The sequence below is a fragment of the Myripristis murdjan genome, chromosome 5, assembly GCF_902150065.1.
Source record: "Myripristis murdjan chromosome 5, fMyrMur1.1, whole genome shotgun sequence".
Taxonomy (NCBI): Eukaryota; Metazoa; Chordata; class Actinopteri; order Holocentriformes; family Holocentridae; genus Myripristis; species Myripristis murdjan.
Window position 1 is genome coordinate 36,428,151 of NC_043984.1, and position 27,251 is coordinate 36,455,401.

Genomic DNA, 27,251 nt, shown 5'->3' on the forward strand with positions numbered 1-27,251 from the left:
GCGGACAGCGAGCAGCAGCACACTTACACACACTTTAAATTACAGAGCAGACGGAGAAAACACACCTGACGCCCAGGTGAGTCACGTCCTCAGGTGTAGTGCAGTCGATCCAGCTCGGAGGTTTGCAGTTATTTCCATAAATCAGCTCCAGTATCTGTGCAGATTTTGACTTGTCTCTGTCTCATGTTCTGTTGAAGAATCGCTTATTGGAGGAAACAGAAGATGTGGATATTTTTACTGCTTGCAGGTACGTTGTGGTTATTTTTCTCTCATGGGTTTTTCTCATTTTGCTTCCACAAAGTTTCTCCTCACTTGATGAAATGAAATGGAAATCATCTCTCCTTAAAGTGGAAGTTCATGAGTTAATTCTGTCAAAGCATAAAGACAGGAGATGGTTAAAAATTAGGATTAGATCAAAGGATGGGGCCGGTATCATTCATCACTCTGACGACAGCGACGCGAAAAACTGTCTGGAAATTTCACATTCTTTTAAATTATTCGTTGAAAAACATTGTATGGTGAATTAATCTGTCACGTAAATGCAGTAATGTATCCCAGAGTCCTCTCTGCCATTGGATGGGTGAAGGGGGGATTCACTGCCCTTAAAGAGCTTCCTAATCCTAATCCAGTTTCATTAATCTAGTTTCAGAGGAGAGTTTTAGTGTCTAAATGTTGTTATAGAGGCTTTTCCATCCTCAAAGAATAAAAATCTGCAGTGAACGTAACTACTTGTCATTGTTCAACACATTCTGGCTCCCATGGCGTCAAATCACCACAGCTTGGTCACGGCCTTCTGTGTCCGATACCGACGCCAAAGAGCCAAAAAGGCCAAAAGGCCAAAAGGCCCCCGTCAGCAGCTAAAGGCACCTTCTGGCTTCAGTATGAGACGAGGGGATGGTGATGTTCAGGGCGGGTGGCAGGCATGTGAGCAACAGGACCTTCACACATGAGACCAGGGCTGGATTCCCATTTCTAGCAAGATGTTTCATGTGCGATCAAAACCACGTCCACGTCCAGTCTCTGTTTTGTTCCTAACCCTAACTTTTCCTTAACCTTAACCAAGTGGTTTTGCTGCCTAAACCTAATCTTTCCTTGAGGCACCAAAACCACTTGGTTAAGGACAGGGCAGGGGTTTTCATTCCAACCAAAAACTCGATCAGTTCCTCTTCTCTGCTTCAAAGTGAGGTGATGAGTGAAATCACCTGGTGGGGTTTTTGGTTGGAATGAAAACCTGCAGCCTCTCGGCCTCCGTGGCTCATGGCTGCCCACCCCTGGGTTAGGGAAAGGTTAGGTTCAGGGTTTAGGCAACAAAACCACTTGGTTAAGCACACAGAAGTGAAGCTGGACTGTTTGTAGATTCTTGAAGACGCTTCACTTCTCATCCAAGAGGCTTCCTCAGGTCTGACAGACGGGTGAGTCCCAGCTGTTTGGGGATGATCTCCAGGTCATTGAAACTACTGGATCTTAACCAAGTTTTTGTTGACGCTGACATGTGGCAAAAGCAAGAAAGCCCGATGCGTCTCATCCTGATGCTGAGAGGTGCCTTTCAGCGTCAGTATTAGACACAAAAGGGTGTGTCCAGGCTGCGGTATTTGAAGACCTGGGAATGAGAATGTGTTGCATTGTTTGGATGCAAGTGGTAAAAAATGTCTAGACACATCTGGCTGAAGGCAAGATCAGAATATTATAGGTATCCCAAAACCCATAGCGGTCTAACCCGACTGAAAGGAGCCGCCCTCGCTGGCATACATCAGAAGATCGGTATCAGTGTTGATTATGGGCTGGGCTGATGGGATTATTGATGACTGAAGTTCTTCTTCTCGCCTCCCTCCTGCAGCTGCGGCTGCGGTGGCGTCGGCTCAGAACGACTGTTCCCGCGGGGCTTGTTACCCGCCGAGCGGCGACCTGCTGCTGGGCCGCGGTGACCAGCTCCACGCAACCTCCACCTGCGGCATCCACGGCACCGAGGTCTTCTGCACCCCCTACCAGCAGGTAAGAGCCAGGACCCGCCTTTAACTTTAAAAATCAACCCAGGTTCATTTAAAGACCCACTGATTTCTTATTTCTAAAAAAGTTCTTTGGTTTCTTTTATTAACGGCTGGATGGTTTAAAAATTGAGTGAAACTGGTATTTCTTTCTTTTGGAGTAAATCTCCAGGCCTGGAGCTTCAGCACTGGAGCCTCAGAGATTCTGGCTCCTTCCGGCAGGTTCCTGGTCGGCTTTTGGCGCCTCATTAACGATGCACCAACCAATTGTCTCCAGGAAATTGACTGTTATTTAAACCTGATTTTTTTCCCCAAAAGAGTATTTAGTCACATTTCTACAGAGCTAATTTTAATTGCATTGAACAGCTGGACCACAACACTGAACACCCCGGCCTCCAGCCAGCTCCAAAATGATTTATTAAATGATTATAACATTATCAACAAAAGTTCATATCAGATGTGGTCAGACTAATTTATGGGGCCAATATTGTCATTTTAATAATTTTTCAAAGTCACACTGACCTGAATTGGTTATAATAAGTATACATTCTGCTTCTCTTACTTCTTTTTCTTCCTCCTGTTATTGTGATAATTATCATTAGTAGTAGTGGCTGGATTTGAACAGGGTTTTGTTGTTGGTGTTTTAGTGTCCCATGATGTTCTGACAGGCTTTTCCTCCCTGACAAGAATACAGTTCTGGGGGGAAACACTGAGTACTGATCTTTATTTAATTTTTGGTGAGCATGAATTTTTAATTGAAAGATACTGACCATCAAGTCAGTCGCTATCATCGGCTTCTGCTCCAGAAAGTGTCAGCATCAGCCTTGTTAGAGAGACGAAAAAGCTGAAATCTGAATTTCATCATCATGGAGCCCAGAGGATTGGCATCACGTCAGTCTAACCTTAGCAAACACACACACACCCACACATGGATGTACACACACACACAGGCTTACAGTCACTTCCACAGGCCTCTGTCCACCCGGGCGCTGCGTGGCTCTCACTGTGGATCCTGCAGCGTCAGTAGGGGAGCGGGGCAGGGGTTGCGCTCAGCACACACACCGCAGGGTTAGGCCGCGGTTTGGCAATTCTGCCTGTTGCCCTTTTGTGAAATAGTCTGGTTTCAGTGCCAGGGCGTCCGTCCACGGCCCCGTGTCGCAACTGTAGTCTTTGACCAGCGTCTGGCTGGAAACCCCTCGCAGCCACATCTGCTGGCTCAGCACAAAACCCCCCGCCATTTGATTCAAACCCGTCAGCTCAGAGTTGCTTCTGGGACGCGGGGGCGAGGGTGTAGTCCGGGTGATGAGCACGATCCAGGCCCCTTAGGTTGCATGTGTTGCCTCTTACATAATAACAATAACAGAAGAAACGTTAATTATATAGCACCTTTAGAGGAATAATCCAACATTTTGGGGCTGAGGCCAGATGTTGGACACCTTTTCCACCTCTGGACGTCCACTGGTTCAGCTCCTATGGGTAGCATTTCCTTTTAGCTTAGCATAAAGACTTGAAGTCTATGGGAGTCGTTAGCCTGGCTGTGTCAAAGTGAAAAAAGTAAATCTCACAGCAGCTGGGAAGCGTCTGATTTACACAGAGGATCATGTGGATTAGAAATCAAGATACGGTTAAAACAGGAAAACAAGAAGGATGCTGAAAGAGTAATTTGATAAAAGAGATAAAAACACAGAAGAGATTTAAAAAAAAAAAGAATATTTAAATTAATAACTACAAGAATATGAATAGATAAATAAATACAACTGAATTACAGATTCATCTCCACATCATTTAATGTCATACAGACTTCAAATCAGATTTTTTTTTTTTTTTTTTTTTTTGGCAAAACAAGAGAAACTGTGTTATTATTTCACTTGTTTTTTCAGTTTTTTCAGGATTTTTTTTTCACTCAGATCTTCTCTGAAAGACGGCAGAGTGAAACGCAGAGAGGGGCTCCGGGAGTCGGTCGGCTGCGATGTAAAGAATGTGAGCGATGTGTTAAATGGGTTGAAACATGTGAAAACAGTCGTGTGGCCGTTCAGGAGGCGAGGAGGCCCCGGCCGCTCCTCAAACACACAGCGCATAATGTTTGGGTGTGTGTGTGTGAGGAAAGCTCCATGCCTACAGGAGCAGCAGATTGTTTTGATTCTGCCTGCGGGCAGGAATAGCTGCGGCGGGCGTGGCCGGTCCACGCTCCTCTATTCTTTTTTTTTTTCTTTTCTCCAACCTGAGCCACACCTTGTCCAGACAGGGAGGGGGAGGAACACTCAGCTATGCCTCAGAGCTGACAAATACAATCATGTCTGACTGTGGACACACACACACACACACACACACACACACACACACACACACGCCGCTGTTGAAACACGACCGTGGAGCTCCAGATCACAGAACGCACCATGACAGGGATGAAAGCGCTCAGCCATCAGGGAGAACCAGTCACATCTTGTCTGAGGTGATTTTCCAGACCGTCGTACCGGAACGTGACGGGAACCGATCAAACGGCAGGAAGGAAGTTAGAGCCGCCGCGTTTCCCCCTCTACCACAGGACAGTGAACGCATCGCAAACACGGTTACAAACATTTATCCATCAGAGTGACTGTGATAATGAAGTGAGGCACTGCAAAAAAACAAAAAACAAAAAAAAAACAACTCCATTTTAACAAGTCACTTAGTCTTATAAATTTGTACAATCTCAAAAAAAAATCTTACATAATAAAAAAAAAAATCTGCTAATGAGATGGGATAATCCCACTTGATTCCAGTGCATTTTCACTTGTTTCAGGAATTTTTTCCTCCGGGAACATGAAGTCTAAATGTGTTGAAACGAGGCAGAATAAGGCAGATCAGCCACGAGGATCAAGAACTTTCTGGAAACAAGTCGATTAGTGTTGGAAACAAGTGGGATTATCTCATCCCACTGCCAGATTATTGTACCGTGTTGGAAAACAAAAACAAGATGTGAACACTGAATATGAGACTAAATAAAATGTAGATTTTACTACAAAAAAAGTTCCTCACTGCACCAGAACCTGGTCTCTGATGGTTGTTCTGCAGCAGAACTCTCTGGATTTCAGAGGAACCCCTTTTAGAAAGCAGCAACAGGCTCACATGGTTCTACAGGGTTCCTTCATGTTGCTGTGAAGGAACGTCAGACAAAGAACAAAATGTAGAAAAACAGTACAATACAGTACAAACACATTTTAACACACATACATGAGGCTCATTCTTCTGATTTTATTTGAACACATCAGTGTGTTTAGACAGTAAATCATCTGCAGGGCAGTGGTGATAAAACAAGTTACAGGAACCCAAATGTTTTTTTCCTAGGATGGCAAAGTCTTTTTTTTTTTTTTTTTTACCTTGTGGCTGGTCATTTTGTCTTATTGGTTAAGACTAGTCTTGGATATAAAATGGTTTTAGCTAACATTAAGGAAAAGCTGCAGAGAATGAATGTTAGTCAATCAGATCATACCTTCACCATCCTAGGGAAAAAAAAAAAAAAAAAAAGAAATATCGCTTACAGGAATATTGAACATTTAATATATGACATGTTTGTTTGTTCCGAGCCTCTAACATGACCCAGAGGACTGCTTCCTAAGTGAGCTGGCCATTAAAAAGACTTGGTCAAGGTTAGGAAAAGGTCAGGGTTCAGGCTAAAAACACAAAGCGTCGTTATTTACAGGACCACTAGGGGTCGCTAAGCTTTAAAACCAAACTAAGCTGCAGTAAAAACGACCTGCGGGCTCGCTTTGTAACGACAGTCTCTTTGTCAGTTTGGGGGCAAAATAACTTCGTCATTATTAGGAACCGGCACATCAGCGTTTTGATTTTTGTGGTGGCTTTACACTCCGGTGTCAGAGTCAGGCTCGCTGGTTTCAACACAACATTCAACATTTAGAATGGACCTTAGCCTATAGTGCAGCATCCAGTGGCAACGACAGAATGCAAACAGTGTGTGTGTGTGTGTGTGTGTGTGTGCAGGTGACGCAAACACACACACACACTGCGGTGCCAAAACGCTGCAGGCCTTGGGAAATGTGCTGCGCCGAGGCCTCCACGTTGAATCACTTTTAACCCACATTCCCAGAGCGTTAGGAATAATTTCCCGTCCTCACTCGGCAGGGCGAGCCGAGGTGAGCGGCACACACACACACACACACACCAGCCTATTTGAAGGGCTCAACTATTTATGGTGTAAGATTAGATAAGCTCGACCTCATTCTTCTTAGGTGACAATTCAAACGATGTAACTTGGAAAGTCCCTCACCCAAAATGAGAAAAACGTCCCACTTGCAGAGAGATTTAGAGGAATATTATCAGATGATGTTTGGGGATTTAAATGACTTTATTGGCAGGACGGGCCTTTAAACGGGAGTGTGTGACCGTCCCGTGCACGGTGTGTTTTCTGTGCAGCTGCAGGGCGACGCGCGGCTCGGCGGCACGGCGGCACGGCTATTTTTGTGGCTGGAGGGTTTGGGACAGAGGACAGCTGCTCGGTGTGCCAGGGTTTATCTGCCGCCTTTTATCTGAACGGCAGCACTGCCAGTGACCCTCCACGGTGGAGAGAGAGAGAGGGAGAGAGAGAGAGAGAGAGAGAGAGGGAGAGAGAGAGAGAGAGAGAGAGAGTTTAACCGTAAATGATGATGCACAAGAGTCAGGAAGACAAATGAGGTAAAGCTTTGTAAACTTAAAAAAAAAAAAGTCAGCTGACTGCCGCGCTCGTTTCTAGCTGCCAGTTGGGCGTTCGGTATCTTGCTCAAGGGCACTGTGGCAGGGTCAGCTGCTGAGGTGGTAAAAATGGCCCTGGCTCATTTGCAGCATTTATATCTTTCAGGCCAATATGAGGATTTGCCCCAAAATTTACCGATATTTGGGACTGATTTGCCCAAAATGTGATTGATATTAGAGGAAAATAGGCTACAAATAGAGATGAGGGGCAACATAAGGCTGACATAGTGCATTATCCACACACACACACACACACACACACACACACAGGTTTCAAGGTGCAGACAGAAAGTGATCCGCCTAAATGAAGTGAAACAGATTTTTCATGCCATTAAGGATTGGGATTATGAGATTATGAAGGTGTTGCTTATATTGCTTATATTCTACACAACAACAAACATCACAGTATCATGGTTTGCTGTTTCCTGGAAAGTAGGCCTAACCTCTTCCCGGCAGCTTCCTGCACGTTATCGTCTGCAGTATTTAGCTCTTTCCTTCTTGCATTGACAATGAATTGGAAACATGCACTGTCTGTTGTCTGCTGGTTTATTCATCTTGAATAACCAATGAAATAGCCTTTACTTAGATGAATTTTGAGCAAAGTGAAGTCATATAAGTGAGTCCTTAAGACAAATCAGTGAAATAACAAAAAGGCTGGAAAATAACCTTCACAGTGAGGTGGCAGACTTTAGAAGTTATTGTCTGTCTGTCAGAAACATGATCATATGGCTCGCTGAAACAGGGGGTCATGCAACATAAATGAAAACACCTTTAAGTCAGTGTGCACCGCAAGAAATCAGATTCTTAACATGACATTCAGCCTCATCCTCAGTTCAGGTTCAGGTTCAGGTTCATGTTACTTTATTCGTACCCGTAGGTAGATTTGTCCTGCAGTGAGTTGTCCAAACACACATACACATCCAAACATAGCATCAAACAAACATAATAACCAGAAACCATGGTAATAAAGTGCTACACAGATCAAGGCTCCACCAATAAACACTCGAATTTCCTAAAAAGTGTCAACATTTTCAGTGTCAACATTTTGTTTTTCTTAAAGTGAAAATAATATTTAAAAAAAAAATAAAATAATAATAATAATAATAATAATAATAATAATAATAATAATAATTTTAAAAAATAATAATTTTAAAAAATCTGCCAGTGGGATGAAATAGTCCCACTTGTTCCCAGTGCAGTTTAACTTCTTCAGGAACTTTGGGAACAAGCATAAATATGCTGTAAACAAGGCAGATCAGCCCACTGTCAAGAAAATGACCCAAGAAAAATCTGGAAACGCGTTGTTTTTTTTTGTTTTGTTTTTTTTTTTTTAACAGTGTCATTTCACACTGAGACTCTTCAGAGTGTGCAGTCAAAATATTAAATGTGCTGTAACTTTCCAAGTACTTGGATGGAGTTCGGTGTATCGTTACGCACACACTCTGACAGGATATGACGCAGCGGGTCCGTCTTTTCACCCAGTGACACCAGTTATCACGCAGCTGCTCCGTTGCACTGGCAGCATTAATGAGATAAGAGTAAGAAGCCGTGTGGGAGGCCACCGTCACCCAGACTGACCATCCCAGCCTCCCTGTACACATTCTTTATATGAATCAGCGACTGCTTGGAAATGACATCATATAGCCGCTCATGTCAGTCATGCCAGGCCAGTCCTCGCAGATGCATGCATGAGCTGCTGGATTCCAGGGAAATGTGTCTGAAATGATGCACGAGACACGTGTAGATCTTTTCTATCTGATGTGATTCTGCAGCCGTAAAACAATGACATCTTGACTTTGAATATTTCCCTCGGTGTCAGAGTTGTGCAACATGTTTTTATCTAAATCTGAAGCTCCTTAAAGGAAATTTTAAGGGGTTATACAGTGTTTCTGTATCTTAACCTAATTAAATCAGACTTTATTGACCATGCACATCGATAGTGTTAGTTGGTTTAGTGTCTTGCTGCAAGGGCCTTGTTGGGTTTGGACACTAAACCAAGGCCAGTGGTTCTGTTGTGTATCTGCTCTCTGGTCCGCACTGGCAGCCAGCTGGCATGAGCGCTGGCACGTGCACACACATGCGCACACACACACACACACACACACGTGGACACACACACACACACACACATTAAAAAACAAACAAGCATGAGTGTTGGTATCAGACATCAGATTGTCCCGCTCAAGGAGAAATACTTTTACTTTGTTGATATTTTACTCAAAGTAGAAGTCAAAGTCCTGCAGCAAAAGTCTGTTCAAGTAGAGCAGAAGTTAGCGAGTTGGTCTTTAGAGAGGAGAACAGTGCTCGATGTGACACTTTCCATGTAATTAGAAAATGATGAGGGCACTGTGTTCAAACTAAATTCTGTTAACAGGAAATTACAAAATAAAGCGCACAAAGTTAAGGCAGGTTCCTCTTCTTTCTCTTTTTTTCTGCTGTTCTGTTCTCTGGAGCAGAAAAAAACCCAGAAAAAAATTTAGTTAAGTAATAATAGTAGAACTCATACCCACATTACAAAAATGTCATTTTTTGATACTTTAATGCATATTCATGGTACTTTTCAACCCCAAAATGTTGATGACAGCACGTTTGAACACAACATAAAGCTGGTTTTAACACACTGAGCTCCACTCTGTCCTCATTACAGTAACAAGAGTAAATAAAATTACTCATCTTCACTCTTGATATTAGTGCACAGACCTTTGGATCACTGTTCAGGAGTTTCCAGCACAACATTGGCTAATTTCTGTTATTGCTGGGGTTTTTTTTTAATCTGAAGCTGTGGAGGAGGAGGAAAACAGAGAGAGAGAGTGGGAGAGAGATACAGGTGCTAAGGAGAACCTTGCTAAAAAGGGTTCCTCATGTCTCCAGGAACTTTTCCTGCTGACTGGTCGAGTGCAGTTCTTTGTTTTCAGAGTGTGTGAGGCAGAGGCAGAGCGGCGGAGCCTGATCGAGGTCTCTGTGTTGTAATCAGCCGAAGCCCAGAGGGACCTTTTCCCCACAGGGCAGCGAGCCATGCCCTCTGTGCCAGAGAGGCGGCCAGGTCCTCAGCACCTGGCAAACACTAAATATTATCTTGGCCGGTGACACTGTTGGCTCGGCTCTCGCTGATACGTGGCCGTGGTCGTTCGTACGGGGGAACGTGTGTGTGCACACATGCATGCACACACACTGTGTGTCACAGGACATCCTGCACAGAGGAACATGGCGCTCAGGACGGCCCTTTAAGAGACTTTTAATCCTGAAATCTCCATTTTAACAAGCCATTTAGTCACATATTCAGCACTGAAATCTTGTTGGGATTTTTTTTTTTTTTTTCAAACAAGTTTAAAAAAAAAATCTGCTAGTGGGAATGAGATAATCCCACTTTTTTCAATGTATTTTCTGTTATTTCATTTTTCTTTCTGGGAACTAGAATAATTATGTTGTAAACAAGGCAGGAGAAGGCAGAGCAGCCCACCGGCATCAAGAAAACGACACTTGATTCAAGAACACAACACATTTGAGACACAAGTTAATTAGCATTGGAAACAAGTGAGATTATCTCATCTATGCTGCAGCCTCACTGTTTAACCTGCTCCTCCACCACCCCGCTTCACCAGCCAAATTCACGCTTCTTTTCTGATAAAGACGGGCTTGCGTCAGGCCCCAAGCATTTTAGGCTGATAGAAATTTAGATTTATGCTGTTGAGAGAGAGCGCTGCAGGCTGTTCTTATATAAGCTACTTTTCCTCAGTTTCTGCGTGTTTGTGAATGTGGTTTTGGCTTTGGGCCGTGTTCAGACAAGAAACAAACAGCTGTCAGATGAGGGTCGGACTCAGATAGGAACTGAGGGGCGCCGGCTGATTTCAGGCTCGTATGTCAGGCCCCTGCACGGCTCGATTTTTGGTCCACGACCCGAGGATTGAGGCACGTCCAAAATATTGTTTGTCTAAAAACAGGATTGAGTAAGGATGTTAGAGCCGAGGTGCAGCGATGTTCTCTGACCGGGACAGTGACTCGGCTTATCTGCTAACAGGAGCCAAATTTAGAAGCTGTCGGTCCATGGGTCTGTTTAATGAAACACACCTGACATACACCCACACACACTTGACAGCACACACACACACACACACACACAGTATTGCAACGTGAAAAGTACATTTACTCATTTTTTTTTCTGTGTCTCAGAGGAGGATGAAGTGCTGTCCATGTGACTCCAGGAACCCGAGGAGCCAGCTGGCCCACACCGTGCAGGACGTCCTGAGCACCGCTGGACCCAACAGATGGTGGCAGTCCAAGAAAGGTGGGCAGGAAGGAAGGAAGGAAGGAAGCAAGGAAGGATGAAGGAAGGAAGGAAGAAAGAAAGGAAGGAAGGAAGGAAGGAAGGAAGGAAGGAAGGGAGGGAGGGAGGAAGGAAGGGAGGAAAGGAAGGAAAAGGGAAGGCTGGAAGGAAGGAAAGCAGGAAAGAAGGAAGGGAGTAAAAGAAGAAAGGAAGAAGGATGGAAGGAAAGAAAGGAGGAAAAAAGGAAGGAAGAGATGAGAGAAGGAAGTACGGGAGGAAGGAAAGGAGGAAGGAAGGAAAGGAGGATGAAAGGAAGAAAGGAAAGGAAGAAGTAAGGAAAGAGGGAAGGAAGGAAGGAAGGAAAGGAGTGAGAAAGGGAGGGAGGAAGGAAGGAAGGAAGAGATGAAGGAAGAAAGGAAAGAATGGTCTGTCTGTCTGTCTGCCTGTCTGTCTGCAGCTCCTCACCAGCTCTCTGTCTGTCTGTCTGTCTGTCTGTCTGTCTGTCTGTCTGTCTGTCTGTCTGTCTGTTTGCAGGTGAGAGTCCTGTCGCCCTGCAGCTGGACCTCGGCCGCCTGTTCCAGCTCGACAACCTGGTGCTCAGCTTCAAGGTACCACAGCATACACCTTGTCTCACTCCATCTCACCCTGTCTCACTCTGTCTCACCCTGTCTCACCCTGTCTCACTCCGTCTCACCTTGTCTCACACTGTCTCACTCCGTCTCACCCTGTCTCACCCTGTCTCACTCTGTCTCACCCTCTCACCCTGTCTCACTCTGTCTCACCCTGTCTCACTCAGTCTCACCCTGTCTCACTCCGTCTCACCCTGTCTCACCCTGTCTCACACTGTCTCACTCTGTCTCACCCTGTCTCACCCTGTCTCACTCCGTCTCACCCTGTCTCACCCTGTCTCACTCTGTCTCACCCTGTCTCACTCTGTCTCACCCTGTCTCACTCTGTCTCACTCCGTCTCACCCTGTCTCACTCTGTCTCACACTGTCTCACCCTGTCTCACTCCGTCTCACCCTGTCTCACTCTGTCTCACACTGTCTCACTCTGTCTCACCCTGTCTCACTCTGTCTCACCCTGTCTCACTCCATCTCAGTCCTGCAGCTGGACAAACCCTCACACCTGCTGTTGATTCAGAAATCATTAAAAAAAAAAAAAAAAACAGCAGGATGAGCAGAAACCAAGATGAAAATAAGTAAAATAAAAAATACGCACTATACTTTTAACTCTCAAACCCAAATACTAACCCCCCCAGAACACAGTTTGGAATTTGCAGATTTACTCCATGACACACACGTCATTTGATTCATAATTTCAGATTCAGCAACTCATCTGTTTTCTAAAAGCCTCGGTAAACTTGAAAAATGGTGAAAAATATTTATATCCCTTGTTAGTGTATTTGAATATCATAATACAGATTTATTTCTGTTTCTATTTCTATATCCACGCATCCTGTCTTATTCCGCTGTGTGTTGCCTCTGCAGGGCCCTCGTCCCAACGCTCTGGTCGTAGAGAGGACACTCGATAACGGCGAGACCTGGCAACCCGCCCTCTACATGGCAACAGACTGCCGATCAGCGTTCCCTGGAGTTCCCACCGCGGTGCCGCGCAGCGTGGACGAGACGTACTGCCACCCGCTGCCGCCGACCCACACCGAACCCTACAGGGAGCAGATCGTAAGGACAAAGCAGCTGCTGTGGAGCCTCGCAGGCAGATTTTCTTTAGTTTGGTCCTTTAATGTGTTTTTAAAGGTGCTGTGTGTATCATCTTGGTGTGATCAGGCCGACAGGCTGCTCTGTGCTCATCCAGTCTGTAGTAGTATTGATGATTTATAGCTGTTAATAAAATGCTACACACAGCACCTTTAAAGTGTAAGTGACTCACATAAAGAGTCTTGAATCCATTTTGCTTTGATGATAAGGTTAGATGAAGCCTTCATGATCCTGTACTGAAGAGAGCAGCGTGAAACAGGATTAAATTCAATGCTAATTATATCTCAACCCGGGGTTTTGGATATCCTAATATGGTGATGTGGTATCAGCGTTGTCTTTTCCTGCTTAAAAGCCACATTTAACAATTTTCTGCACTCCTTACACTCCTCCATGTCACTTGGTCATCATGTCCACATTACTAGTGACTGCCTCTTTTGTAAACATCTAATGAAAGCAAGGAATTCAGTTAAATATAGTGTGATATTTGATTTTGTCCATATAACCAAGCGCTAAATAAAGGTATAAACATTTTTGAGTGACCACATTATTAGAAAACAGTGTTAACAGGAACATACAGAGACCACCTTTCCCATCATGCACCTCTCCCTCCTCCAGGTCCATTTCAGTCCTCTGCGTCAGTACGCCTACGTCCCGCTTCCCACCGGCCAGAAGATCAAAGGTCAGTCACTGTTTTCCTTCTTAAGCTGCTTCTTGTTGACCAGTAGAGGTGAGAGGCTTCGTCCCGCTGACTGACTGTCTCGCCCACAGACGTGTCGGGGCTGAACGGCCTGAGGGTGAGGCTGACTGACCTGGGCGACGTGCCGACCCTGCCGGGCAGATCCCTCAGCAGGTTTTACGCCCTGAAGGAAATGCGGGTGATGGGCAGCTGCATGTGCCACGGACACGCCAACCGCTGCCTGCAAGAAACCTCCAGCAGCCCCGAGGCCAACGGCGTGCAGGTAGGTGTGAGGGTGTGTGTGTGTGTGTGTGTGTGTGTGTGCAAACCAAGGTTATTATTGCTAACAAAAACTAACCAAATAACGAAAACTAAGCATGAAAAAAAAAACATTTTCAATAAAGAACCGATGAAATGGACTCTTACTTTCTTGATTTGATGTTATTTCCTGTTGAAACAGGAAGTGTGGGCAGGACGTAGTGCAGGGAAGCATCATTCCCAAGTGCAAACCAACAGGATCTCAGTTTGGGAGGGAAACAGACTTTTATTTTGAAGGGACAGGTGGATGAGAGAGAGAGAGTGTTTAAAGATTTGAAGGTTTTATTGGTTGAAATTTTAATTTCCACCCACTAGAGCAGGATGATGTCACTGTTTAACAGGAAGTAGAGGTCATGTGAGGACATTTCATGGCCTCCCAAAAAAAAGGCTTTTCCAAAAAACAAATAAATAAATAAACAAACAAACAAACAAACAAACAAACAAAAAACACTATACTTAACAGAAACTGTATTGTGACTACACAAACTAAAATTAATTAAAATTATAGAAAAAATGTCTATAGTTTTCATCTTTGTCAGTTAATTTGATTGTCATCTGTTCTAAGTAAACACATTTTTAAATGGTTTGATGTTTTGTTGAATTTTTAATACAAAATACTTTTTCTGACCTTTTTAAATCTCACGCCTTACAGTTTAAACTAAAAAACTAAAACTAAGCATTTTCAGAAAATAAAAACCAAATTAGCAAACCCGTCTTTTAAAAAGCAAATTAAACTAAACTGAAATTGAAAACAAAAAGTCAAAATGAAGCAAAAAAAAAACAAAAAAAAAACCAACTGCAATAACCTTGGTGCAAATGGGATAACAGTATAATCTGTAATGGGTCTTAAAGCTCCAGTTTAAAGGTACATTATGTAAAATTGCCAAGGGTCAATAAAAGTGAGGACATTTATATTCAATAATAAGTATGTAATTTCACAGTTGAGTACATGGTTTCCATTATTGACCTCAGTCATTGATTAATTAAATATCTGTTCAGCATTTTCTGTCAGCTGAGTCTAAAGTGTTGTAGTGTACCTTTAACACAGGTGTATGCACTCATTCTTGCCCAGCTGTTGCCCGGTCATCCACGCTGAGTGCAGTATTTTCATTTGGGACCAAATGTAATTTTATCATTTTTATCTTTGTCATGAAGAGCAAAGATCGAGCAAAAAAAAAATAAAATTTACATTAGGGGAGCATTCGAGACCAACGCTCGCTCCAAGCTGCTGGCTGACCTGCACTGTTTTATAACTTATCACTCTGACCAAATAGTAATATCTTATCAGCTGCCACTCATTGCTCCACTTTTTCCATATGGGCAGAACAAATTCAGCTCCTCTTGGAGGCCAACGGACATTCTAAAAAAAAAAAAAAACACCATTAATCTGTCCAAAAAGGACGAGTGTCAGCCAACCGCCCGGGTTTCAGGACAAAGACACCGTGGATAAATCGTTTTACTGGGCATCGTCCCTTTGTTGTGTAACTGTGGCAAAAGCTTTCTGCGGGAATGAAAACCGCTTTCTGAAATATTTGTTCTTCCTGTCTTATCTTTTTTGTCACTTTGCAACACCATGTTTGCTGATGACACTGTTTTAAAATACACTGTCATCAACATGCACTGTCAGCAACACCATGTATGCTGATGACTGTGTATTTTAAAACGGTGTAAGATCTTTCTAACATATCTTAAACTAACAAAAGACTTACAAATGTGTTAAAGTTACCTCTAATGTTTTGCAGTGTATGGAGGACTATGGACATAATCCCATCTTTGAGCCTGGTGCTAAATTTTAAACACTTTTTTTTTTTTTTTTTTTTTAACTACCATAATCCTAAGACTTGCTACCATACAAAGTTGGCATCAGCCTGGCTATGTGTGTGTGCGTTGGGAAGAGGGGGATTTACCTCAGCACAGATCAGAGTTTTTGGACCGGCTTGGCTGTTTTTTACAGCTGGAAATCTCAGCAGCCATGATGGTAACAGCAGAGTTAATTGAGATATGCTGTGTTATTATGTTATTTGTACATCTGAACATGCAAATTATTGGGGCGGCCCGGTGGCTCACCTGTGCGAGTCTTTGCACCTACTTCTTGGTGGCATGGTTTGCACTAGCTTCACCTTGTCTTGTTTCCTTTTGTGTCCGTGTCAGGTGGGTGGTCAGTGCGATTGCCAGCACAACACAGCCGGCGTGAACTGCGAGCGCTGCGCTGACCTGTACAACGACCTGCCCTGGAGACTGGCTGAGGAGGGAAACACACACACCTGCAAACGTAAGCTCTGACCTTCAGGTGCACACATCCGTCTGAAACGTTCTCAGCAAGTTCACTTACCTCCATGATCTGCATTCAGCTCTTAGATCAGTAGGCCAGTTTGGGCAGCTGCTGATAGCTGATGTTTTAAAAATCTTTGACTATCCTCATGCCAAAAAAAAAAAAAAAAATACAGCTAAAAGTATCGGTTTTCAGTATGCTACGACAAGCATGCGGTCTTTTAAGTTATATATTATATTCAGGGCTCGCCACATGTCATGTTGATAATTTTCAGACAGTTTAAAATTCTGCAGTGATCAACAGAATGCCACCAGTAAATATTAACCATCCTTTTTCACCCCCTCAGGCTGCGAGTGTAACAACCACGCCCAGCGCTGTCGTTTCGACCAGGCCGTGTATGAGGCCAGCGGGCGGACGAGCGGCGGCGTGTGTGAGGACTGCCTGCACCACACCACCGGCCCCAGGTGTGACCAGTGTGCCCCGGGCTACCAGCCCAACCCCCGCAGCCGCATGGACCGGCCCGACGCCTGCATACGTAAGTGCAACATCAGGACGTTGTTTCACGTCCCACAGGAAGCAGGCCTCCAGTCAGAGTCTGAGGAGATTTTTGTCTGAAGAGTCTTCATTTAAGCAGACTTTTTATTGTCAGGGTTAGTTTGTTGCAGAAGTGCAAAATTATAGACAGAGAGATGTTTCTGTTGTGTTTCAGAGAGATGTTTCTCACATTTACATTTTCAGGGCTGGAGCAGTTTGGTGTATGAACATCTATTGAATATTAAAATGTGAACTGCCCACTCAGCACATGCACTTCATGCTTGTGGGGGAAGAAAAAGACAACAACACGTTTTTGTTCCTGTTAATTATTGTTAAGCATAATCTTTCTTGCTGCAGGTTTAGCCTCAGTTATGTGCATATAGGTTAAGCCATGATTTCTGTCAGCATTCCAGAAAGAGTGCATTAAAGACTGTGAGCTCACTGTGAGTTTAAAGGAACAGTCCAAAGCTTTGGGCAAAATCCCATTTTCCCAACTTCCTCAGACTGAGACCAAATGTTGGACACCATTTTCACCTCTGTACATGCAGTGGTTCAGTTCTATAGGTAGCATTTCCTGTTATCTTAGCATAAAGACTTTGTGATTTACACAGTGGATCATGTGGATCTGAAATACACATCTATAAACTGAACCACTGGACATCCAGTTTACAATAAGAATACAACAATTAACGTTAATTAATGCCATAATAAACATTAAGTAACAGTTAACTAACTGTTAACGAATGTGTCTAAGAATCATTTACTAATGCTGTTCATGCTAAGGTATTAATTTATATGTTATTTAAGGGTTATTGTAAATATTATTAACATTAGTAAATGTCATAATAATCATTATCTAACAGTTAATTAACCATTAACTAATGTTATCTAACGTTAATTGTTGTATTGTTACTGTAAAGTGTTACCAGTATTCCTTTAAGAGTAGGTTTACTTGTTAAAAGTGGCAAAAGCAGAAAAAAGAAAAAACCTGAGATTGTTCATTTTTTATGGTTTTATGGAAGCCATTCTGTTTCACATATTAAAGTGGGTGATGTTTTGTTGCCACCAGGTTGTCTGTGCAGTGCAGAGGGGACGGTAAATGGCGGCCAGTGTGATGACATCACCGGCTCGTGTCAGTGCAAAGCCAACGTGGAGGGACCGCGCTGCGACCGCTGCAAGAGTGGCTTCTACGGCCTGAGCGCCTCCAACCCGCTGGGCTGCAGCAGTGAGTCCAGCAGCTCGAACCGCTTGCCCCTCCAACACCACATCCTGAACATCACACATCCCAACACCATCAATCAGCTTACCTAATGATCTTTAAGAGAGGAAACACCACACTTTTCAAACAATCAGTTAACATGACACGATTAAAAAACTATTAAATTAACTCTAAACTTGTCTTTTTAAACAATAAACACAACCTTTTTTTAATTAATTATTTTGTCAATTAACCACACATTGTGTAACAGTTCAAGATTTCCATTTGTTTTGCACATTAGGGAGGAAAAAACATCAACATTTCCAATGTTCTCTATATTTTGTATTATTTGCAAAAATAACTCTTTTTCATGCAGAGATTTGGGATAACAATATGAACTCAACAAATATTCTTTCTAAGGCCAAACTTCTGCTCAGACTATATGAAACAAACACGAAAATACTGTCAGTATATTCAGTAATTCCTCAGCTCAGTATGTGTTAGATGCTCTCACGCAGTGGATTTTTGTGTAACACTGTGTTTTGTGTGTTGAACGGTTCAGTTTTTTTGCGGTTCAGTTTTACACCCCTGCACCACATTCTTCATTTTTACACACTGCATTTATTCAACACTGCAAGCTGCTCGGGGAAATATTCATGCTATGCTGCTAAATGTTGAATACATAAGTCCAGCTAATACTAATAAGTATTCAGGTTAAGTATCTCTAGAGCTTTGGGAGGTCATATTAGGCTTTTTGAAGGCTGATATTTTATTTTAAATCTGTTTTCTATTTTGTGCTGGACGTCAGTGTCTTCATACTTCTCTGTCCTGTTAACGCCTCTCTGCAGAGTGCGCCTGCTCTCCGGACGGCTCCAGCTCCAGCGTGTGCGACCCCGTGACGGGACAGTGCCCCTGCCTCCCCCGCGTCCATGGCCTCACCTGCGACCAGTGCGCCCAGGGCTACTGGAAGCCCCTCTGGGCAAAGGGCTGTGAACTGTGCAACTGCGACCCGACCAGGTCACAAGGCGACACCTGCGACCAGGTACAAGGATAATGTTCAACTCTCAACTCTCCAGAGATTTCCACAGATAATAATAATTATTATTATTATTAGAAACAAAGAACGGCATAAAAATAAAAAAAGGAAAGGAGGACATAAAAACAATAAAATGTGTGAAAGAACAGAATAAAAGAATAAAACAAAGGATATGTGACAGTTAAAAGCAACGTTGAAAAAATAAGTTTTCAGTTGTGATTTATTTAAAAATGTCTACAGAGCTTGTTGCATCTCTTATAGCCTCGGGGAGGGAATATAATTTTGGTGCAGAGTTAAAAAAAAAAAAAAACACTTTGCTGATGATTTTCTCATTTATGTGACAGCTTGTATTTAAAAAAAACAGCAGCAGCAGGGTAGCTAAGAGGCTGTGAGGGATTACAAAACAACAAACAATTAGTAATGTAGGCCAGTCCTAACACATTGAGAACCTTTGTGCATAAATGTACATATTGGTACATAAATAAGACAAATTCAATACTCATTTCCAATTTCCATAAATATTAACACAAACAGTGCAACAAGACCTGATTAGAGGCTTAATTAATTTAATTTTAGGTATCTCCTGGTACAAATGTGTGCTTCCAATATTATAAATGGGTCAAGAGGAAATGTTTGAATTAGAATTATAGTAACAGAAATGAAATGTAAGATAACAGCATTACAGCTTACTCTTTAAACAGGAAGAATGTGCTCGTACTACTATTACTGCTACCTTGTTTTGCCAGTTTGTTAAATGCTGAATGTTTGCATATTTATTGTTTGTGCTAAAACTAAAAGTGAGTGTCGTCTGTCCTCCGCAGTGGACTGGCCAGTGTCAGTGCAGGTCAGGTTTTGGAGGCCGGACCTGCGCCGACTGCCCAGACAACATGTATGGAGACCCTCTGGTCAGCTGTAAACGTAAGTCTGATTATTGTTGGAAATGTCATGGTGCAGTCACACCTTTTTTTTTATCCTGGTCACAGTGGAAAAGTTGACTGTTGCCTTCTTTTTATTTTGCTGATTTAGTCTCACACCACCCAGCTACACGCATCTGGACACAGTTTTGTTAATCTGTCAAGTGCATCTGCTGCAGGCTCTCCATGTGTTTGCAGAGAAGCCAAGGAGCAAGTCCATTTAGACATTTAAACACAAGCTTTCAATAGAGTTTGCAAAACTTAAAATGTCGAAATGTACTATGTACTTAAAATGTGACAGTGATGGGACCTTATTTGCTTTTTGTCCAAGATTTTCTAAGTCCGCTGGTAAAATTCTTCCTAGTTTTTGTCTTGTAAATTTGTGGGTTTTTTTCTCATAAATTTATGACTTTAATCTCAGAGAATTTCTCGCAAATTTGTAACTTTATAATTTTCAAGCTTTTTTGTCATTAATTTTTGAGTTTTTTCCAGTTAATTTACCACTTTAATCTCAGAAAATATGCATTTTTTTTCTCCTAAATATATCACTTTAATCTTGAAAACTCTTTTTTTCCCGCTGCAATGGCCCTAATATGCCATCATACAAATTACATTGTTCCCAACTAGACAAAAAATAAATAAATTAAATTAAATTAAATTAAATTACTAAAGGAAGAAAAAAGTTTTACTTAAATAACACAGATATCTCTAGTCTTCCCACTGTCTCTTTGGCACTCTCCCTGTTTCTGTGTCTCATTCCTCTGGTTGTTTCCATGCAGCATGTCAGTGTGATGCTGAAGGGACTCTTCCAGAAGGCTGCGATAAGGGAACAGGAGAGTGTCTGTGTCGAGATGGGGTCACCGGCCCTCGCTGCGACTCCTGCATCCGCGGACATTGCGACTCCTTCCCCACTTGCGACACCTGTCCATCCTGTTTCTTCACCCTGGACGACCAGCGGCGAAACCTCAGCCTGGCTCTGGAGAGACTCGCCCCCAGCCGCCCTCCTCCTCGTCCCGGGACTGTGCCAGTTGACCCTGGAAACTTTGGCCGTCAGATCCGTGATTTGGAGGCCAGGCTGAAGCAGATCCGGGACACCGTCTCCCTTCCACCCAACTCCGCCACACGAATCAACAAAGCTCTCTCCGAGCTGAGGAGACTGAGGTGAGGGAGCACTCAGAAATCCAACAACACTTATTTATCTTGCTCCTCAGCATAAAATATGGCCAACATTAGCCGACACCAAAGAACAATGCCCGAAAGTTTGTTGAAGGTTGGATATTGCGTGATCCTTCACTCCCCTCTGTTTGCTGACCTCCAGGGACCAGAAGAACCAGGTGGATGGTGACCTTTCACCCCTGGAGAGGGATCCTAGTCTGGCCTCACAGCTGGATGAGCTCCAGAGGCTGTTGAAAGACCTTGGCGGGGTGTACAACGCCAAGAAAGATGTTCTGACAAACACCGCCACCTCCAACGACGCAGGTGAGAGACAAAGAAACCCTGAAACACTGATACTGCTGTAGTTACAGATCAGTTGGTGATCTTTTAACTGTGATAGGCAAATGTTGAAACGACACCCACCTTAAATCACAAAGAGGAGCTGCAACAGAGTATCTGATACCAAATGAGATGCTTTCAGTGTCTTCTCTTTTTCAAAACTAAACACTGTTTTCGGTGTTGAAATGTTCTACACAAAGGAAGGGGTGAATCAGACCTCAGAAGTGAAATCCACTGTATCTCATGATAAGAAGAGTATATCTAATTTACTTCTGAGTCCTCAAAATTGAAGTTACTTCATACTGGCATTTAGAGCTGCCAAAAAATGAAATGGCCTTTAATTGCGAAGTTTAGCATAAAGAATATATTAAATATAATGACTATTAGGCTTTCCACCGATCTGATCGGCTATATTGGATCGGCTGATATTTTGCATTTTAATGCGATTAATGTGATCGGCTGTAATGTCTTAATTCACCGATCCTATCAATGACGTCATTATCGTGCTGAAACTTTTTGCAGATGCTCCCTTTGCACTGTTTTATCTGTCTCATTTACTCCGAGGCGAAACCGAGGCAAGCCAAGTAGAGTCAAGTAGATACTAGTGGAAAAGCGCCATATGTGACGGACAATAAAGTTTTTTGAATCTTGAATCATTCGCTGTCGGATTCAAACAAACATGGCGGTGGTATGGGTCTTCTTCAAGGTTGGGGGCATGGCAAAGATTGTCAAACATTGGCAAAAAATGCTTGAGAATACTTTTGTTGATATTCAGTAAACGGTACATAATATACAGTAAATAAACAATGATCGGTGATCGGTTTATTTAAACTCACTGATCGGTGATCGATGATTGGTGATCGGCCCCAAAAATCCTGATCGTGTAAAGCCTAATGACTATAATAACAATCAAGGATAACATGGCTGTAGAGTTTGTGTTTATTTCTTTGACAGACATTTTGATATGGTAAAAGCATAAAATATTCATAAAAAGGATCTGTCTCATTTGTTTCAGGAGCCTTCTCTGCCATCCAGAATGCCTACAACGAGTCTAGAGACGCAACCAAGAGTGTGGAGAACAGTGGAAAGACAGTTGACCAGTCGGCGGCTGCCAGAAAAGATGCTAAGGACCTCGAGAACCAGGTCCAGCCAGCCAACACCAGAGATCTGAAGAAACTGGACCAAAATTTGGCCTCCAGACCTAATCTCACCCCCACTGCCAAACAGGTGTGTTACTTACCATGGGCTCCTTGGTCTCATGGTCTCATTTCATTTCATTTCAACAAGCAAAATGAAATGTTTGGGATTCCTATAAAGAAGAAAATAACTGGGTCCACATTCACCTCTTCCTACTCTTCTCAGGATTTTTGTCCAAACACATTTATATCACTATTCCAAGGGCTCAATTCTTGCTAAGCTTAATTGATTACCACTGAAGTAGTGCAGGGTGATCATGTACGCCGATGAGGTTTTCTTGTATATTAATTTGCGTCATAGCCAAGAGGATTCAGTTGATCTGACAATCATACAGTCAACATACATCAAACTTTACCCAGGTTTATTAGATCCATGTTGCACAGTGTGTAACTAAGATTGCTGAAATTTCACTGTCTATAGGCACCATAATACAAGTCTATGGGTTCTAATCATTAAATCATGGGTTTTGACCAAAAACTCTATCAACTTCGGTAGAAATATTGTGGTGAGCACATTTTTTGGACTACAGCACAGTAAAAAAATGTCTTAACCCTTTAACCTCTATGCATTTATCTGTGACATTGGTTTTCAGGTGTGTGGTAGCACTCGCAAAGCCCCCTGCACACCTCTCCAGTGTGAAGGCGATGATTTGTGTCCACCAGAGGGAGCGGCACAATGTAAGCCCGGGGAGAATTGTGTGGGCGCCCTGCCTCTGGGTAACAAGGCAATAGACGACGCCAAAGGAGTGAAGGACAGACTGGACAAGCTGAGTAAGAAGATCACAGAGACTGCTGAGCAGGTACGCTCATATATGTAAAAAACATGATGATTGATAGATTGATAGAAGACTATTAAAGAAGAGTATTAAAAAGTATTTTGTGGTCAAAATATTCCTCTTCTTCTTCACAGCTTCAGGAAACACAAGAGACAACCAATCAGGTGAGGATGAGCACAGGCAAGCTGTCCGAGCAGGCGCAGAAGGTCAAAGACAACCTGGAAGCAGAGTTGAATGAAACACGTGACGTCGTCAAACAGCTCAAAGACTTCTTGACAGGTAACACCCCTTTAAGTGAAGTAAGCCAGATGGATGGATACATAGAGCTTTCTCAGGTTTTTAAACAAATGGTTCAATCACTCCTTCAACATTTTTTTCAATTCCCTCCATCCAGATCCGACGTCCAGCCTCACCCAAATCAAAGAGGTGAGCGACTGGGTCCTGAAGGCCAAACTCCCTCTGAGCCTGGCGACCCTGAGGAAGAAGCTGAAAGAGCTGAAGGACTTGACGGCGGCTCTGCCAGACAGCACCGCCGTGCTGGAAGACGCTCAGCCACAGCTGGACGCTGCCAAGAAACTGCTGCAGGAAGCCCAGGATGTCAGGTACCCAGCTAGCACACACTGCTCACCTGGGGGCCGGGGCTCCCATAATGCACTACCTGTCCATGCAATAAGATGTCTGGAAATTTGAACACAGGGTTTTTCAAAACATCAGATTCTGATCACGCAGACTGGGGATGGCCAATCAATCCTGACTGTAATCAAGAGATTAAGTTAGTTTGTGTCCCAGAAAATGTTATCACTGTGAGGCCACTGCAAGGGATTCAGGGTGGATTTAATATTAATTATTCAACCTTCAGGAAACCCAGGCTAAATATAAAATAGAATATAAAATGGCTGAAAAGGCTGAATATAAAATGTGATTTATCAAGCTTACATTTAAATTTTTTATTGAACTTATTATAGCATGGGCTAACTATTTTAGCAATTATGCATGACTGGCATTTTTTAGATTTTTTTAAAAAAAAATCTCATGTAACCCCTGCAGAACTCCAATGTACCCATTTGAGAACCACTGGTTTACACAACAGGCTCTTGATTTTGAAAATGAAAGCCAACCAGTATTTGGTGGGTGCAGGTACAAATGACGCAGTAGACGATGTCTGCTTTGAGGTTTGAGGTGAACATTGGGTGGAAATTGTTAGAAGCTGTGACTGTCGCTCAGTGGCTCCTCAGTTTTCCATCCTTTTCTCTTTAGGATGAATCCTCTGCACTCCACTGCATCTTGGTGGTGATAATAGCATAACAGCAGCGTAATATTTTTTTCTGGTTGTTCATTCACAGGGACAAAGCAGTCGGCGTGAACGCGGATGTGAACGGGCTGCTGGAGGGCATGGACGCGGTGAAGGGCACCATTAAAGACCTGGAGGACAAACTGAACAACAGCACAGACATCATAGAGACGCTTGATGACAAGCTGGCTAAGGTAGGAAGGAGATGGAGGGATGTTTGAGAAGGGATGGAGGTGCTGAAGGAGTGATTTGTCATTCTTCCTGTCCAGGTCCCCATCTTTTTGTCCGTTTTAAGTCCTCACTTTTTTTTTTGAAATCATATTTTGGCAGTCAGACAAGGAGGCAAATTAAACTCTTCCCCTCGATGTCTCCTCTCTTCCATGTCTGTCCTTCCTCCCCTCACCTTTTCTCCTCGTTTCTGTCCTCCCTCCCTCCCTGTCCTGACTCAGGCCAAAGCCCAGCTGAAGCCGGCAGAGAAAACCATGAACGACTTGACAGCACTGAAGGACCAGATTAGGCCGCAGCTGGAAAAGCTCAAAGACCTGCTGCAGGACCGAGACCAGCTGGCCGACAACGCAACGGACACCGCTGATAAAGCTGAGGATGAAGCTCTGGCAGGCGCAGACGTAAGAGTCCAGCCTGTGATGTGTGTGTGTGTGTGCGTGTGTGTGTGTGTGTGTGTGTGTGTGTGTGTGTTCTCATACTTTTGTCCTTCATGAAAACCAGCTGCTCTCATAAGAACAGAAAGGAAAGAAAGGAGAATCCTCCAGAGTGAGGACTTTCAGCTAGTCGTCCTTCCTGGAGAGGACCAGGGTTGAGACTCGGGTTTAGTTGTAAGGCTAAAATTAAAGGTTGATGACACCCTAAATCTTTTATGCATTGAAAGCTCAGGAATCCCATAAAGTAATCAAGGATCAACCATAGCAACCTTTATCAGCCGGGAGAAAACGTTTGAAGTCGCCCCTGGTCGTAACAGAGGTGAATAATAATCCAGCTAATTAATATTTAAGCCTTTGTAGCTGACATGTCTCGTTACGCTGGTCGATTACAGTTGTTGAAATGCAAATTGCAAACTGCAGGACATTGTGAGTATCGGTCACAAAGAGAGTTTTGACAGCCAGAAACGTCATGGTTCAGCTGGTGGTATCGGTCAACCTCTCCATCAGCCTTCAGTGCAGATATACAATGTTCACACTGAGCTACAGAGCAGCACAGATCTTACTTAACATGGCTTCAAAAATCAGGATTTGGTTTGGAAAAGACTGAGCTCTCTAGAGTCGATTAAGCTGAGAGAATGGCTGTTATTCTCACCAGTACACTAATACAGTGATGTGTGTGTGTGTGTGTTTAGGACCTGGAGAAACTCAAGTCGCTGCTGGACCGCCTTAAGACCGCCCAGGCCAACAGTGGGCGGGGCGATGGGGCGGGGTCGACGGGTGACCGGCTGCTGAAGCTGAAGGACGACGCCAACAATCTGCTCAAATACACCGGAGACACAATGCAGGACATGACAGGTAACCCAGCAACACACACACACACACACACACACACACGCACACACACAGAGCTGGTATATGTTAAAAACTCAAATTCCCATGCATATATGTCTGAACAGGGTTTCATATAAATTTTTGAAGGCAGATATTAATAATATTTTTGGATTAAAACTGTGTGTTACTGATATGCTTTGCAATGGTCCATATTCTTCAATTTGACAATTTTCATGCCCCCAAAGTTAAATATTTTCAGTGTTTCACTCAAAAAAGTGGAGAACCAAAGGTGGACAACACCAACTAGCCACTGTCCCTGCTGTAATATAGTCATCTGTATACCTGCAAAGTGATCATTCTGAAATGATGTATTCATGAAATATTAGTTCTGCCGTATTATTATTAAATTCTTTTGTCTCTCCTTCATCTCTTCCTCTAGATAAAGCAGATTCCCTGAAGAAGCTGCAGGATGAAGTCCTTAAGAAGTCGCAGCAGCTCGATGGGCTCGATGCCAGACTCAGAGGACTCCTGCGTGATATTCGTATGAAAGCCCAGGTCCTCGCCACCTGCCAGGGCTGAGACGGCCAGGAGCCTCCAGAGCGGCACCTGCAGCTGCTGCCACTAGATGGCGAACCGTAACCACCTTCCATAGCATTTCAACATGACCATGCCCTTCACTTATGATGATATTAAAGGACAAATCCCCCTAAAACGCTGTTTCACACAGCTTTTTGTGATGCGCTTTGCAATTCCATGCCCAGATTTTGTGAATTTTTGGATTTTGGTTTTATTTTAATAGCAGAAAATGTTTCAGCGATCTAAAACATATCAAACATGAGGTTTTCTGCACCGACGTTCAGCAGTCACACAGGAGCAGCGTACAGACCATGATGCACTGCAACCGGCCGCAAGACAGGTTGTGTTTTGTGCAGAATATGCTCATCACTCAGAATATAACAAATGCTGAAAGGCATTGTGGGAAGTGTAGGAATTCAGTAGAAGTAAATGAGGCGGGTTCAGGGAAACGACACCAGCCAAAATAACTCCTGGAATGCATCGAACATCACAGATCACTGAGAAATAAACAGCACGAGAAACTACGAGGGTGGATTTGTCCTTTGATTCCGCTGTGTTTCTTTCAAAGTCAGAAGTCAGAAATTCCCAGCTGGCAATTTTTTAATTAAAAAAAAAAAAAAAAAAATCTCTGTGTGCTTCTGTCATCCAACTCAGAGAAAAAAAACACATCAATGAAACATTTTCCTCAGTGCAGCTTCACATTCAGATTGACCCATTTATCACACAGCTATGTCCACAGATTTCATGTGATGCTGCAAATCAAACCAAATCTAGTGGATTTTTTT

At 43.3% G+C, this 27,251-nt stretch overlaps 1 protein-coding gene across 1 annotated transcript; it reads left to right on the forward strand.

Moving 5' to 3' along the window:
• lamb3 (laminin subunit beta 3) lies at positions 1-27,251 on the forward strand. Its single transcript, XM_030051737.1, has 23 exons — positions 1-76; positions 198-247; positions 1,838-1,992; positions 10,884-10,998; positions 11,512-11,585; positions 12,468-12,659; positions 13,311-13,374; positions 13,464-13,654; positions 15,841-15,961; positions 16,308-16,496; positions 17,565-17,720; positions 18,542-18,735; positions 19,551-19,647; positions 20,423-20,804; positions 20,962-21,122; positions 22,153-22,364; positions 22,927-23,133; positions 23,244-23,388; positions 23,504-23,711; positions 24,453-24,594; positions 24,850-25,026; positions 25,752-25,914; positions 26,330-27,251. Exons 2-23 carry the CDS (start codon positions 223-225, stop codon positions 26,467-26,469), a joined length of 3,510 nt encoding a protein of 1,169 aa, XP_029907597.1. The 5' UTR covers positions 1-76; positions 198-222; the 3' UTR covers positions 26,470-27,251.